The 17,211-nt window shown below is 42.7% G+C and overlaps 1 protein-coding gene across 5 annotated transcripts in view; it reads right to left on the bottom strand.

The window, feature by feature from the left end:
- The window catches only part of chrnb1l (cholinergic receptor, nicotinic, beta 1 (muscle) like), a 118,138-nt gene that overhangs the window by 75,619 nt on the left and 25,308 nt on the right, over window positions 1-17,211 (bottom strand). For all 5 annotated transcript variants that reach the window (XM_034676560.1, XM_034676555.1, XM_034676556.1 and 2 more), the window contains exons 9-10: window positions 8,740-8,963; window positions 510-685 (exon numbers count right to left, since the gene is read on the bottom strand). In XM_034676560.1, the coding sequence (XP_034532451.1) occupies window positions 510-685; window positions 8,740-8,963 (400 nt within the window). The remainder of the gene's footprint in view (window positions 1-509; window positions 686-8,739; window positions 8,964-17,211) is intronic.

Raw genomic sequence — 17,211 nt, forward strand, 5'->3', positions numbered from 1 at the left:
AGTCACACTGCTGAAAGCCTCACCACCAGGGCCGTATCCGGCACGCTTGGTACCAGCCTGTTGCAGGACTCTGCTTGACAATATCCTGCATTTACATTTATTTTCATTTTTTTTAATGTTTACCGTTTTTGTTTTTTTGTGGACACTCGATGAACTTCAGTTTTTAACACTTTCGGATTGGCTTCATATTTTTAGACGGAGGTTGCTGCTTGGTTGTACCAGAACTGTGCGCTAAAGTGCCAATAGACCTACATGGTTTATTCAATATAAGACCGAATACTGAATACTGAATGCACATACATTAGCTTGCTAGCTCGACACCCAGAAACACTTGTGTGTATTGTGTTTAAATGTGAATAACCTGTCCTCCTTTAGTCTGAGGTTACGTTGTGGACATACAGTTGGTTAAGGTTTTCACAAACACTCAGACACACATATAGTAAGCAATGTAAATGCACAAACACACAGCAGTTTCGTGACCCTGGATCCCAGAGTGTGTGTGCTCTCACCTGTTCGGCTTGGGGAACAGGATGGAGGAGTCTGGCTTGCGAATGAAGTATTCATCAGCACCTTTACTGATGGTGACTATCTTCTTCTCTCTGCGTGGCATGGTCTCCAGGGACAGGGGGATCTCTACTTTTGGCCGCAGCATGCACAGGTAGGAAGGCAGCATGTGGATAAAGATCTGAAAACACAAGAGATTTAAAGTCATCTTTCAGGAAAGTGTGCTTATTTACTCTACTTCTAATGTCATTTCAATACTGGGAGTCACAATGATGGTAACAGTGTGAGTATATGTCTTTGACTGTAACACACATTAAGAAATATAGAGTTGTTTATCCTTGCACCGGGCTTTTCCAGACCTCCAAAATCTTCCCTGTAATAACGATCCATTTGTTTGGCCTCCTGCCTCATGATTTATGGGGCAGCTGGGATGCACTTGCCCTGTATTCGCCTATTAAGGCTGAGAAATGAGTCAAAATGTTCAATTTAGCAGTGAGATAACCTTTGAGAACAGTTGCTGCTGAATGATGTGGGTGGGGAAACCAAATGAGTAACGCATTCCAATTCCTCAACGTCTCCTCTCAAGGTGTCCTTGAGCAAAGGTTGTGGATTCTCTGGCAAAGCCCTGGAGTAAACGAGTCCACTTGTACTGGACCGCTCCTGGATGTGTGAATTCAAATGTAACAATAAAACCAGTCACATCAAGAGAATCCCCTTTTTAATGTGACCATCAATTGGCACTCACATTCTTCAGATGGGAGTAAATGCAACAGGAATTGGACTTGAAGATGAAACAGCAAATTATCAGGCCAAATGTGAGACTTGATCAATATCATAAACGCTGTTTGCCTCTGTGAATGGCTCTTTTATCGGCGCTCTGGAGCACTGGGATATCCTTCTTTTGAAATGACTCTTGGCTTGTCTGTATTGATGGATGGATGTCAATAATAGCCCATCGGTAAGAATGGCGCTGCACTGTAGCTACAATGGGGACATAATAAGAGCTGAAGCAGTGTGACCCGTTTAGTAGTTTCACAGAAGAAAGGTCGACTGAGCCCTCTTTCTAAATCAAACGTCTCCGTGTTCGTACCTGACCTCATCTGACATCTCTCTCAAATCTCCCATTTCCCAGCACCCCACAACACCTGTCATATTTCTCCTGAACTGTTTCTGTGTGTGTGACAGCAGACCAGTGAGTCACACACACACTCACATGGGCACAGCTGCCGAACAGAGGGAGCTCTAAGATGTGCTGTTAAAAATGTATGTGCCTGTCATTGTAGTGAGGCACAAACTGTGGGCTGGATTTACTACTGGACTGATCATGACTCTGTATAAACACAGCTGATACTTAGACATTAGATTCTCTTAAGGGGCTTTTTGAACGAGAGTTTCAGGGTCTTTCAGCCCCCAGAACTGCTTCCCCCTTAACTAAAAGGTTCCTGTTCCCCCATTGTTGTCTGCGTTTCGACCTCGGGCTGAAGTCCTGGGTAGATTGTGCAAATCAGGCCAGTGACGTATGGAGGAAATAAAAGTAACTGCACTACACCACCAGACCAGTAGAGGGCAGTAAAACAAAGACGAATGCCATTCATCACAGATGACACCATAGAAGCAGACGGACAGGCAGGTATCATTATGAGCAACACAACAGTTAGCCTGTTAGCATGAAGAGACTCAGCTGGTCTGTTTTAGATGGTGCTATATTTCATCACAGATGGATTCACTGAATCAACACGTGAGAGGAGATAAGCGCGAGTAGCAAAGACGTTTCAACATGGCTTCAAAATCCTTTTGAACTCAAAAAGCCGTGGCAGAGATCAGACGGTGTTTTGGTTTAAACAGCAACCCTGTTAACTGGAGACTTTCAGCCGGATGCATCCCTCATAAACGTCTTTAGACCATCATTAAATATCTGATGAGGATATTTTGAAATCTTAATAAAAACTCAACTAGTTTGCATTCCCAGGAACTCCCTCTGTGTTTCAACAGCTGTGTAAACTTCACAAACACTGACACGTTCAGCTGAAGGTCTCCAGTTTACAGGGTCACTTTTAAAACCGGAACACCTGGAGAGACGCATTCACGGTGGGCTGAGAGAAGACTACTGTTACAAGCTGCTAAATCAAGAGAATCACAGCTTCTTCTTTTGAAAAGTACACACACATACAAAAAAGATAGAACAAATAAAAACTAATGAAAGAAAGAGAAATCAAGTGAATCACAGATGTGTGTGATGTTATTGTGGACGGAGGGACGAATAAAAACACTGCAGTTAATCTACCAATCAGACACGGTCAGCATTGCAGGCCCCGCCCCCCGACAGTCCCAGGACCTTTGAAAAGTACTACCCCCCAAGCAGGGGCTTTTTAGGGGGCAGATTATCTACCCCTGAACTAAATTTAGACCCTGTGTCCTCCGGTCGAAACGCACGTAGTTCATGAGTAAAGTTCCTGCGGTTGAAAAACGCCTCTAGGGATGTTTCAGAGTGACTAATTTCCTCGTCCTTTATATGGAAGTGTAATTTCTAAACTATGACAAATTGGTTTGCAGAGTGTGGCTAACGTTAGCATAGCTAGCCCCACCAGCCTCTGGTCCTCCTTGCAGGTTAACCTCTCCATACCTGTGCTGGTAACACATTCCTCTGGTGCAGTGGTGATATTTCAGTTTACCCAGACACAGCCTAGAAATAACCTTATCTCCATTTCCTAGATCAAATCCTGACAAACCACGCCGTGTTCTGAGATACCGCCTCTCATCTGGGCATTACATCCAGTGTAGTAAAGCATGATAGCATTACTAGATTAGAGGAGCATTAAAAACTGACTCCTGGATATTTGGCACTAACTTGATCACTCTTTACCTCTTGCCAACTGTAGATAAATACTGAAAGGAATGAGTAAAGCTAATCCTTGGCAGTGTTGAGATGATTTAAAAACACCATTTAGCCTGTCATGTAGTTTTGGAAGCAGTTCAGACGTGGTCTTGTGATCTGAGTCCAGGCTCTGCTCCTGATAGAGTACTGCTGTTAGTGTAGTTAAGGTTGTTTTGGCTGCAGATAGGAAGATAGGATCCTCCCCACACTCCCAGCAACAAGTCACTCCAGCTCCCCTGACCTACATCCATTCCGCCAGAATGCTTCCCAGCACCTCATCATTGGCTCTGCTTTGAAACATTTCACTTTACACCTGTTCAATCGCAAGTGGATCCAGGAAATACTGAGCAATTACACACAGTATTGTCAATCCGATAGTGTCCGCTGGCCCTCTGTGGAAGCTCTCAGGCTCCCACAGCTTGGCACACCTTTAGCTGTGAGTAACACAGAGAGAAACGGCACCCAGGAGAGCCCCAATTTATCTACAAGGCCCTTCTATCACAGCGCTGGCTGCTGTAACTCACTTAGCCATGCTGCTCTGAATATATGGGACTCTGGCAGACCAGAGCTTAACACACACTGACGTGATTACAGCAGCAGAGAGCGTCCAAAACAACATCAAGACTGAGAGCTAGGGGACATGGTTATTGGACAGATGGAGGAGCTGGGAGCCACCAGAGGACCCAGGGAAGGTGACCTGAGGAGAGAAGTCCACACAGCTACAGGCACCTTCACTTCATCTTCAAGTAAAGCCTGTAACTCCAGGTTGAGCAGTATGGATGACAGCTCTAATACATATATTGGTGTTCTCCTCTACTAGAAATATTGAATTTTGAAGTGAAAAGCAAAAGCATAATAAGAAAGGTCATTTGAATTCGTCCTTCACTGTGATGTCAGCTGAAGAAAGGGGGCGGTATTTTAAATTTGGACGTTTCCTGACAAAAGTTTTTCTGTCTCAGCATCCTGAGAAATCCTCCTCTCCAGGTTCCTGCTGTCCCCTCTTCATCCTTTCATCATTTCATGTGAGATATCAAAGAATAAATCACTTCTTGAACCAGATTGAAAAACATGAGCCTCAAATATTTCTTATTTAGACTTTCCTCCTCCTTGAAAACATTTTCAGCCAGCTAGCTAAGATATAAAGATATATCTGAATAATGGCAGAATTAGATTGGGTGTTATAACATGATACAAAACAAATGTACAAAGGACAATTGTGCTCACTGAAACAATAGTGGATTCACAGGACTTCCACCAGATCCATGTCCGGTCCGTGCTCTCTCTCTGTGCAAGGAGAAGGAGGCAAGGATGACGTGCTGGTACTGAGGTGCAAGCTAAGAAAAGACGACATGGACCTGTCCTTCCACCCACCGTTATGAGGAATGTAAGATCTATCTACGATAAGGTGGACGAGCTAACCCAGCACCAGAGGGAATACTGGCAGAGTAGCATCATGCTAACAGAGCTAACACCGGACACGAACGCCACATTGGAAGGATTTCACCTGCTGTGGGCGGACAGGATACAGGAGAGCAAGACTGAACTAACTGGTGAAGAAGGCCAGCTCAGTCCTGGACCCTGTGGAGGTGGTGGCTGACAGGAGAATTATGGCCAAGCTGTCGTGTCTGATGAACATTTCTTTTCTATTATTGTTGAAATTCTTGATCCAAGATGGCTGCACGCATTGGACGCTGCGGCTGGTTGCTCTGTCGTTAGGTGCATTGTTTTTGACACCTAATGAGGACTGCGACTTTCAATTTCGTTGTACTTGTTGCAATGATAATAAAGGCATTCTATTCTATTCTATGGTTCTTACACTTATCTCACATTAGACCACTGATTGTGATTGGCCAACAATGGAAATCTGTTTGGCGGGATGAAATTGACCTTGCAGATCCTTATGGTTCACAGCTCCAGCAAAACTGTGGTGATAACAAATCTGTGGGCTCCAACCCCTTTGACACTTTACATTGTCATTATCTCATTTGCTCACAGCTTAAAAGAAGAAGAAAAGAAACTATATCAAACTAATGTCCTGAGCACAAGTCTCTCTTTCCTCTTCATGACACCGTAGGTCTGAACAGTATAGAAGTGAAAAGATGCAGAACCTTTAATGTCCTTTCCTCCCATCAATCAAGCACACAGAGGCTTACTTCCATTAAGCCATACAAATCACCTGAGTCGGAGGTAAATGTTCTCTGAAAGCCTGACAGAACATGGAGCAGAGTGGAGCGCTGCTTCTCAGGCCTGTAATTAGCTGCACATATAATGCACATTAAGGGCAACAGCCGCTGATGGAGGTTAATGGTTTAACATGACGTTCAGGGTGTTGAGGAACTAAGTCGACTTCATCTAAAACTGTACCTAAAACTACTGTTACCTCCATCACACTGAATTAACAGAACAATTAACATCACATTAATGAATCATTCTAATCCATAATGACTGCATACATGGAGGGGCTGCGTGTTCAAATACTACATTCTGTGCTTGGATATCATTTCCTTTTGGTCATTTGCAAATTGCCAAAGCTTGTTCTCATTAAGAGGTGGCAGTAAATTATAAACCCTACATGTGGTTGGGTTGTAAGGCTTTTGCATTTATTTCAGCTCTTTGCTTATAAATAGTTGATTGTATTCATAATGTGTAATTTGTCCAAGCATGTCCCTGAACAGGCCAAGGTTTACTGTTGCATAAATGTATAATGAGGGGGACATGGCGAATGAATTATACATTTCATATTAAAAACGTACCACTAAAGGTGCATTTCGACCAAGAGTTCTGGGGTCTTTTAGCCCCCAGAACTACTTTACCCTGAACTAAAAGGTTCCTGTGCCTCCATTGTTGTCTGTGTTTCAACCGCAGAATGAAGTCCCGGGTAGATTGTGCAAATCAGGGCAGTGACGTATGAAGAAAAAAAAAGTAAATGCACTACACCACCAGACCAGTAGAGGGCAGTTTTGTTCCTTCTTAAAAGGAACAAATGAAAGAAAGAGAAATCAAGTGAATCACAGATGTGTGTGATGTTATTGTGGACGGCCGGTGGAATAAAAACACTGCGGTTAATCTACCAATCAGACACGTTCAGCTTTGAAGGCCCTGCCCCCCGAAAGTCCTTGGACCTTTGAAAAGTACTACCCCCCTAGCAGAGACTTTTCTGGGGGGAGATTTTCTACCCTCATCATGATAAGACATGTTTACGTTATTGGATTAGTTACCTTTCGTATGTACATTATTGTAGTTTTTTTTATTTTATTAACCCTTTATTTAACCAGATAATATGTATGAAAAGTATGAAAGATCATTTCTCTGCAATGATTGCTCCTTTCTTCTCCCCAAAACTTCCCATGTGAGTGACGATAATGCAAGGGAAAACCTTCAAACTGGACGCTTTAAACTGACGCCCTTAAAAGGAAGTCCACATGATACATGTTGATCATATTGAGAAACCATTTTTATCTTTTTTATGCATGTCGTGCAAAAAACACAAGCGATGTCTTCCATTGTTGTCTGTGTTTCGACCACGAGCTGAAGTCCCGGGTAGATTGTGTAAATCAGGCCAGTGACGTATGGAGAAAAAAAAGTAAATGCACTACACCACCAGACCAGTAGAGGGCAGTAAAACAAAGAGGAATGCCATTCATCACAGATGACACCATAGAAGCAGACGGACAGGCAAGTATCATTATGAGCAACACAACAGTTAGCCTGTTAGCATGAAGAGACTCAGCTGGTGCTGTTTTAGATGGTGCTATATTTCATCACAGATGGATTCACTGAATCAACACGTGAGAGGAGATAAGCGCGAGTAGCAAAGACGTTTCAACACGGCTTTAAAATTCTTTTGAACTCAAAAAGCCGTGGCAGAGATCGGCCGGTGTTTTGGTTTAAACAGCGACCCTGTTAACTGGAGACTCTCAGCAGAATGCATCCCTCATAAACGTCTTTAGACCATCATTAAATATCTGATGAGGATATTTTGAAATCTTAATAAAAACTAAACTAGTTTGCATTCCCAGGAACTCCCTCTGTGTTTCAACAGCTGTGTAACTCCACAAACACTGACACGTTCAGCTGAAGGTCTCCAGTTTACAGGGTCACTTTTAAAACCGTAACACCGGGAGAGACGCATTCACGGTGGGCTGAGAGAAGACTACTGTTACAAGCTGCTAAATCAAGAGAATCACAGCTTCTTCTTTTGAAAAGTACACACACATACAAAAAAGATAGAACAAATAAAAACTAGGGAGTGACGAGCTCAAAGTGATGCCGTTTTGGGTTAAAGCTTCACTTTGTTCTGTTATTTAAGGGTTTGGTTTATAAACGGTTTGGATAAAGACTCTGCCCAGTAACAGTGTGAAGTATATGCACGCGCATCTCCCAACTAATACGGTTAATTTGCAGGTTAGTCACATGTCTGGGTATAAAAAGGTAATCCAGAGTCTGGAGAAATCCCTGTGCAAAAGAGTCAAGGCTGAAAACAGCTACTGGACAGCTGTGTCTGTGAGCCCTCAGGCAGCACTGCATGAAATACAGACATGACTCTGTAGTGGAAATCACTGCATGGGCTAAAAATCACTTCAAAGACCATTGTCTGTGAACAGTTTTTCACTGCATCCAAAGATCCCAGTTAGGAACACATTACAGAAATACATTCAACATCTCTGGGTCTGAATTAGGGATGCAAATTTGAAGTATTCTCTGTGATAAATTTTTGTAAATGTTAACGATCAATTATCGATTATTGAACCAAAAAAACATTGAGTTTTCTTATGTCAAAAACAAGGCCTAATACGTTGTTTTTCCCCTAAATTAGATTTTTTACAGCAACTAAATGCATATAAGTGACAGTATTGAATACGGGTACATGTTTAACACTGATCATCAACAATCAGGCTCATAAGATATTATCCGGGGACAGTAACATAAAGTGAAGGCTTGTACTACTAATTCACTACATAATTCAGACTCAGTGTCCAGTTTTCTGTCTACTCATTCTTACTGAGAAAAATAAACATGTATATGTGTATTCGGTCAGGTGTCAGCCGGGATCACAACCGGGTCATAATCAGTCCAGCTGCAGAAAAGCTCAGACTGCTCTGATGTTGCTGCTCTGCAAAAATAGCGTACTAGCAATCCCCATCAGTCTGTTGGCTTTGTATCTAAAGGTGGAAATGTCCTGTTTAAACTTAAAACACCTCCCTGATATATGAGTGTGATATGAGACCACATGATGCCCATTTCAGATCTAAATTTGAGAATCTTGTTAGAAATCATGGCCACTCCAGATTCTGCTCATGAAAAAGGAACTTAATTCTTAAGTTTGAATATAAATGTAAGTGTGCAGGTAGGGACCTCACCTTGCGCACCCACATAGGCATCTGATGTGTGTTGGGCGAGCGGTGGTGCAGGTTGAGGACCACCACACTGAGGATGACGGAGAACGTGACCAGGATCATGGTGAACATGATGTAGTTGACGATCATCGGGACACCCAGGGAAGTCTCTGGGATCTTATCGGCCAGCAGCAGCAGGAACACAGTGAGGGTGAGCAGCACGTTGATGGACAGACCCATCTTCTCTCCTGGAGGGGGGGAGGAACAATTCAGTTCACATTGGTGCCTTTTATTTCATTTCACTCGGATTCTTGTTTCTTTGAATCAACTTCCACAAAATGTACTTCAAACGGTGATAGTTCTTCTTCCATGACTCATTTGTTCCTCCTCTAACTGAGGGAGATCTGCTGTTTAGCTGCAGCTGTTCTGCACAATTGACCTATAATGACTCTAATGGAAAATTCATCTCCAGTTGTAAGTGAAGCTGACTGGCCAATAGAGGAAGGTCTCCCAGGTGTATTCGGTGGTCACTTACAAACTGTGATTACCTCTGATTGGATAGACGTGGAGGGTAAAAAGAATGTAGATGTGCATTAAGGCATTAGTGTATGAAGCACCACTGAGACAGTATTTCACAGAGTTCAACACGGCAGTCTGTCTTGGCATGTTGTCCCAGGGGAAAGATAATACACTATGAACATGTTTGCATGTCTGCAGGTCTGGCCTGTGATTCAAGATCCTAACAGCAGGAGTAAAGATATACACTTGTGCTCATAAGTTTACATACCCTGGCAGAATTTGTGATTTTTTTAGGCCATTTTTCAGAGAATATGAATGATAAGAGAAAATCTTTTTTTTCACTCATGGTTAGTGGTTGGGTGAAGCCATTTATTGACAAACAACTGTGTTTACTCTTTTTATATCATAAAGACAACAGAAACTACCCAAATGACCCTGATCCAAAGTTTACATACCCTGGTGATTTTGGCCTGATTACATGCACACAAGTTGACACAAACTGGTTTGAATGGCTATTAAAGGTAACCATCCTCACCTGTGATCTGTTTGCTTGTAATCAGTTTTATGCCTGTCTGAATGTCTCCAATGCATTTAATGTTTTAATGTAAAGCACATTGAGTTGCCCTCGTGTATGAAATGCGCTATACAAATAAAGCTGCCTTGCCTTGCCTTGCCAGTGTGTGTGTATAAAAGGCCAGTGAGTTTCTGGGCTCCTGACAGACCCCTTGCATGTTTCATCCAGTGCTGCACTGACGCTTCTGGATTCTGAGTCATGGGGAAAGCAAAATAATTGTCAAAGGATCTGCAGGAAAAGGTAATTGAACTGTATAAAACAGGAAAGGGATATAAAAAAGATATCCAAGGACTTGAGAATGCCAATCAGCAGTGTTCAAACTCTAATTAAGAAGTGGATAATGAGAGATTCTGTTGAAACCAAACCACAGTCAGGTAGACCAACAGAAATTTCAGCCACAACTGCCAGGAAAAATTTAAGGGATGCAAAGAAAAACCCACAAATAACTTCAGCTGAAATACAGGACTCTCTGAAAAAAAGTGGTGTGGCTGATTCCAGATGCACAATAAGGAGGCACTTGAAGAAAAACAGGCTGCATGGTGGAGTCGCCAGATGAAAGACATTACTACACAAATGACAACACAGTTGTTTGATAATAAATTGCATCACCCAACCACTAACCATGAGTGAAAGAAAAGTTTTTGTGTCATCATTCATATTCTCTGAAAAATTGGCCAAGAATACAAACATTCTGCCAGGGTATGTAAACTTATGAGCACAACTGTAAAAACACGGGCTGGAGAAGAAGGGTGCTGTGTGATGTGTGGTAATTATCCAAGTAGTGCTGGGCAGATTTTTGCTCCTGAGTGAAAGTTGAAGACAGTTTGTTAGTTTGTATCTGGATTGAGTTTCTCATAAACTTCTTGAATCCATCATTTCAATTTGGTGGGGATGTGTACCTAACATGAGTCTGGTCCTGCTGGAGGTTTCTGCCTGTTAAAGGAAGTTTGTCCTTGCCACTGTAACTTGCTAAATGCTGCAAAGTGCTCTGCTCATGGTGGATTAAGATGAGATCAGACTGAGTCCTGTCTGTAAGATGGGACTTGATCTTATCCTGTCTTGAGCTTGGATCTTTGTTAATAACAGAACATAGAGTACGGTCTAGACCTGCTCTGTTTGGAAAGAGTCTGAGGAGAACATTTGTTGGGATTTGGCGCTTTATAAATAAAGATTGATTGATTGATTAATTAATTATCAACACTAATACCAAGTGATACTCTTACTGATAAAAAATTAACACCCAACAAAGAGAGGTGTAAAATGAGTGAACTTTTCCTGCATGATGCTCACGTTCTAGCAGGATTCAAACTTGACATGGTTCTTTGAAAACAGTGATTTGATGTGAACACCACTCTCACCAGATAAATCTGTTTAGTGCTCCGACACCTGGATTAAATAACCTGACCTCAACAACAGAGCCATCATACGCAGAGCACGGACCCCCAACACCCCCTCTACTCGGTCTTCACACTACTCCCATTCGGTCGCAGATACAGATCCCCATACTGTAGGCAAGCCCGGTTTGGCAGAAGCTTTGTCCCATCGGCCATAGCAATGCTAAATAAAATGTCATTGTAATGTGTCCGGTGTGTTTATATGTGTCCTGTGTGTTCATATGTGTCCTGTGTGTTCAGATGTGTCCGGTGTGTTTATATGTGTCCTGTGTGTTTATAAGTGTCCGGTGTGTTTATATGTGTCCTGTGTGTTCAGATGTGTTCGGTGTGTTTATATGTGTCCGGTGTGCATATATGTGTCCTGTGTGTTCAGATATGTCCGGTGTGTTTATATGTGTCCTGTGTGTTTATATGTGTCCGGTGTGTTTATATGTGTCCGGTGTGCATATATGTGTCCGGTGAGTTTATATGTGTCCGGTGAGTTTATATGTGTCCAGTGTGTTTATATGTGTCCTGTGTGTTTATATGTGTCCGGTGTGCATATATGTGTCCTGTGTGTTCAGATGTGTTCGGTGTGTTTATATGTGTCCGGTCTGTTCATATGTGTCCTGTGTGTTCAGATGTGTCCGGTGTGTTTATATGTGTCCGGTGTGTTTATATGTGTCCGGTGTGTTTATATGTGTCCGGTGTTAATATGTGTCCGGTGTGCATATATGTGTCCTGTGTGTTCAGATATGTCCGGTGTGTTTATATGTGTCCTGTGTGTTTATATGTGTCCGGTGTGTTTATAAGTGTCCGGTGTGCATATATGTGTCCTGTGTGTTCAGATGTGTCCGGTGTGCATATATGTGTCCTGTGTGTTCATATGTGTCCTGTGTGTTCAGATGTGTCCGGTGTGTTTATATGTGTCCGGTGTGCATATATGTGTCCTGTGTGTTCAGATATGTCCGGTGTGTTTATATGTGTCCTGTGTGTTTATATGTGTCCAGTGTGTTTATATGTGTCCGGTGTGTTTATATGTGTCCGGTGTGCATATATGTGTCCTGTGTGTTCAGATGTGTTCGGTGTGTTTATATGTGTCCGGTGTGTTTATATGTGTCCGGTGTGCATATATGTGTCCTGTGTGTTCAGATGTGTTCGGTGTGTTTATATGTGTCCGGTCTGTTCATATGTGTCCTGTGTGTTCAGATGTGTCCGGTGTGTTTATATGTGTCCGGTGTGTTTATATGTGTCCGGTGTTTATATGTGTCCGGTGTGCATATATGTGTCCTGTGTGTTCAGATATGTCCGGTGTGTTTATATGTGTCCTGTGTGTTTATAAGTGTCCGGTGTGTTTATATGTGTCCTGTGTGTTCAGATGTGTTCGGTGTGTTTATATGTGTCCGATGTGTTTATATGTGTCCGGTGTGTTTATATGTGTCCGGTGTGCATATATGTGTCCTGTGTGTTCAGATGTGTCCTGTGTGTTTATATGTGTCCGGTGTGTTCATATGTGTCCTGTGTGTTCAGATGTGTCCGGTGTGTTTATATGTGTCCTGTGTGTTGAGATATGTCCGGTGTGTTTATATGTGTCCGGTGTGTTTATATGTGTCCGTAGTGTTTATATGTGTCCGGTGTGCATATATGTGTCCTGTGTGTCAGATGTGACAGCGGTTTATATGTGTCCGGTGTGTTTATATGTGTCCGGTGTGTTCATATGTGTCCGATGTGTTTATATGTGGGATGAGGTGCACCATTGTTGTGAGGCTGGGTGGATGTTTATGGTTATTGTGTTCATACATGTATTCCTGTACAGACGGTGGCAACAAATCTCCTTATTAAAGGACAAATAAAGTTCTATCTATCTATCTATCTATCTATCTATCTAACATCTCAGGGGCAAGTAAATACGCTAAATTACAGTTGTTCTTAGTAAACATTCTTGATGTGACCACTGTGACTGTATTTCGATTCTCTTGATTCACAGAAAATGCCATGAAAGGACTGTATTGCACATTTACGACGGTCCCTGAATGTACCTGCAGTGACAGGCGCACTGGACAGACAGTCAGTTCAGGGCACTCTGAAATGCATCTGCTTCTTTCAACAAGGAGTTGATCCAAACTTACTAAATGTGTCTGATGTATCACCAAACTGGATTAAATCAAGCTGTAGACACAGAGCTTTTTACGTTTACAACGTCAAACATCAAATATTAAACAGACGTCCCCCGGTTGTGTCTTTGTCACTAACGCACACCGGGGGTAAAAATCATCAATGAGGATGAGACAGATGATTGGAGTCGGGAGAGCTGGTTCATAAAACACACCTGCTGCAGGTAGAGACCAAGCTAACACTGAGCCCCTCAGATAATAACTCAGCCTGTCACAGGAAGTCATCACTTTATCTTTAAAGACGCACAGCGGGGGAAACATGAATTCTGAATGTCTGACGATCCACCACTAAAGTTTCCGTCTCGTCTTCTACTCATTAACAAAATCAAAACGTATGATCTATAGCTTATTAATAATAAAAGGGTATCTATAAATAACAACGTTGTCATGGTCACTTGTCCTGTCTGCTGTCCCCGCTCTTCACCCGTTCTCTGTGCGTGTTTTACTGTTGAAAAGTGCAGATCAAGTGAGGACTTATGTTCATGTTCTAAGGAAGTGAAATTGATGATGAACCCGATGACGTACAGGAGCTAAGGTTAAGAAGATTGGTCAAATTTGCGGGAAAATTGCGGTGATAGTATAAAATTTCAAGGCCATGCAGAAATCGTGCTGATTGGTTGAATTTGTGTTGATAGTTGTGATCGCAAAATCACAACTTCCTGGAGGGACTGGTTTAGGCAGGATGCTAACATTTAATATCCAAGTAGCACAGTTTGTCCATCAGCTTAACAGTACTTTTGGAACTGGCCAATCATGTACTAGTACCTTAAAAGGAACCCTGACTTTGGGGACTGATAGGCATAAATCTGCTTTAATGTTTGTCTCATACTAGAATGCTTTGTTAAATAGACATGAAGAATTGTTATTTCTTTAAAGAGCGACATTTATAATACATATTCTAACCTACGGGCGCAGCCATTGTTTTACTAGCGCAATGCATGCTGGGTTGGTGACATGTAATGGTTGCGTCTTGCCGAGCCTCTGGTTTTCGCCGTGTTTACTCGCTGGCTTTCAGGAGAGTGAAAACCATAATAATGCCACACTGTGCTGCGTTTGGGTGTAATTTCCAGTCGAAGGGGAACAAGGGGACTGGTGTAAGTCTACACAGCTTTCAAAGAGACACAAAGAGAAGAAGTGGGAAATTGCTTGTGGACGTACACAACTTCTGAAGGACCCGCGGCTCTGTTCTCGCCCTTCACTCCAGCAGCATTTGATGCATTTAGCCGACCCACGCTGGTGAAAGAGCTCACAGGTGCTGCTAGTTATAAACAGAGACTGAAGCCAAATGCTGTGTCATCAGTTTTCATTCATAAACAGACAAAACACCCACGGGAAAAGAGTGAAGTCTGCTCGAGGAAACGCCATAGGCAGGAGATGCTGTATGTGCTCCTGCAGGGATGTCAACATCCCGCACCTACAGATGTAGCCTCTGATGGCGAACCATCGGGAACGATCACAACCACAACCAAGACCACGATCACGGAGGAAGCTGACGACGAGTCCCCCGATCAGTCAACACAGCAGTCCGTAAGTGTGCAGTGTTCTCCAAATAAGAGTGATGTTGATCAGACAGAAAAACACACATCTGATCCAAGATCCAAGATGGCGCCACGGACGGTCGCCCTGGTACTGCGCTCTCTCGTACTAGCAGAAAAAATCATCGGTGTCGACCTGCCCCCCATCCAGGACTTGTACCGGTCCCGGGCCAGGAAACGGGCAGGTAGCATCACTGCTGACCCCTCACACCCTGGACACAAATTCTTCAAACTCCTCCCCTCCGGCAGGCGCTACAGATCACTGTGCGCCAAAACAACCCGCCATAAGAACAGTTTCTTCCCCCAGGCTGTCACTCTGATGAACACTAAACCATAACAGTGTCATACCTGTCAGATAAATACTCTCTGTAAATATACATGTAGATACACAATGCAACAATTCTCAAGCAGAATTCCATATTTCTATTTTTTGTATTATTTAACTTCTATTTTATAATGTAAAACTATCTCTGCAACTCACCACTGCACTTTATCATATTATTTTAGCCTGTACATATTAGTCAAGCCTATTTGTTGTTTCTTTGTATTTATAGCTAAGGTTATTGTTATTATATTTTTATTTTATTTTTTATTGTAGTTCTTATTCTTATTCCTATTCTGCCTTGTACAAAGAGAGCACAGTTTACTAAAGTCAAATTCCTTGTGTGTTCAAGCATACTTGGCGAATAAAGCTGATTCTGATTCTGATTCTGATTCTGATGCAGCGGTACAGTGGCCAGCTGATGAGCACCAACTTCTTACTCAAGACCACGTTTCTGCTGCTAATTGTGAAAATGAGCTGAAAAAACAGTTTCAGGAGGACAGTCAGTCTCTGGATCTTTTCCCCTCAGATGATGACTTTTTCAGCGAGGGCAGTCAGCCACTGTACAGACAGTCTGATCTGAAATATAACATAAGTTCATCAGAGCCTTCACAGAGCACCCAGGAATCACATGCTTCAGCTGACACGCATGAAGAAAACAGACTGTTGCAACCAAATGACGTCACTACCCAAACATCATTGAGACGCAAAGAACAATGGTGGTCTACGAGTGAAAACATTTTTTCCAGTTTTATACAAACTAAGATATTTTGAGAGATTTTATTATTGTTTTTATATAGCTGATACAAACATTCATCATATAGGAAAATACGTTTTGGTAGCCGGGGTTCCTTTTAAAGTATATCCATCCCCATCAAGGGAGAGGTTCCGATGGCTGGTGGTGAGGCTTTCAGCAGTGTGTCTGCCCCCTGGCAAAAAATCCGTCTCCCCCATTCATTTGAATGGGGGAGCTGTCAAACTTAAAAAAATAAATACACATTGTATGAATGTTTCTCACATCCGTATGCTGTGGTGATATGTAGTTAGTATTTGACTGTTTTGTGTTCAAGGCCTCTTTTTCCTGAAAAGTTTCTTTTTCGTTAGTTATTAGAGTTTAAAAAACGGGGTTTTACTTCCTGGTTTCCTTTGATTCACAGCCGCCGTGGAGTGAAACTTCAAAGGACACACAGCGACTTGTGACGTTACGCTGTAGGGCGGAGCTTATTACAGTGGCTTTACCAAGCGGCAACCTCCGGTCTAAAAATATGAGTCCAATGCGGAAGTGTTAAAAGCTGCAGTTCATGGAGGATCCACTTGAGGCTGGCTTCGGAAGTACCGGAAGTCACATACACATGAATGGGGAAAAGACGATCTTTGCAGCATTAATAAACATGTTTACAGCCTGGTACAAAAGATGAGTGTAGTCTGAATAGCTCATTTCTCGATGTCCTCTCACTGTGAGGGGGGTGAATTTTTTTCTAATTCGGCAATTTCGAAGATATTTAGATTACTAGTCTTCCAATGAGAGACACAGCTGCCTGTGGGAACACTGCAGCTGTTGGCTAGGAGGCTCAAAGCCCGCCTCTTTACGTCACACTGGCTCGACAGAAGCAATATGGCTGCCGCAGCCGATTGGTCTCAAAACAGCTCTTCAGAAACAGATGGGTGACGTCACGGATACTACGTCCATATTTTTTACAGTCTATGGGCTTTACAGGCTCTGGCTGCACAATGGTGGCGCCCAGGAGAGGGATTTTTTGGCTTCAGAACCGTACAACGGGAAGAGGCGGAGCAACGCTGTCCATTTTTATTTACAGTCTATGATCCCCATTGGATGGACTAGAGTTTGTTAGGAGGGACTCTCCCTGAGATTCATCTTTCTCAGACTCCTGATAGTAATCTTTAAGTTTTGTGTGACTCTTTCCGCCCTCGATCAATATGAATCATTGACCGTGTTTTATCTGAGACTGGAGCAGTCATCACCCTGCAGCAGTGCAGC

Source organism: Notolabrus celidotus, chromosome 23, assembly GCF_009762535.1.
Source record: "Notolabrus celidotus isolate fNotCel1 chromosome 23, fNotCel1.pri, whole genome shotgun sequence".
NCBI lineage: Eukaryota > Metazoa > Chordata > Actinopteri > Labriformes > Labridae > Notolabrus > Notolabrus celidotus.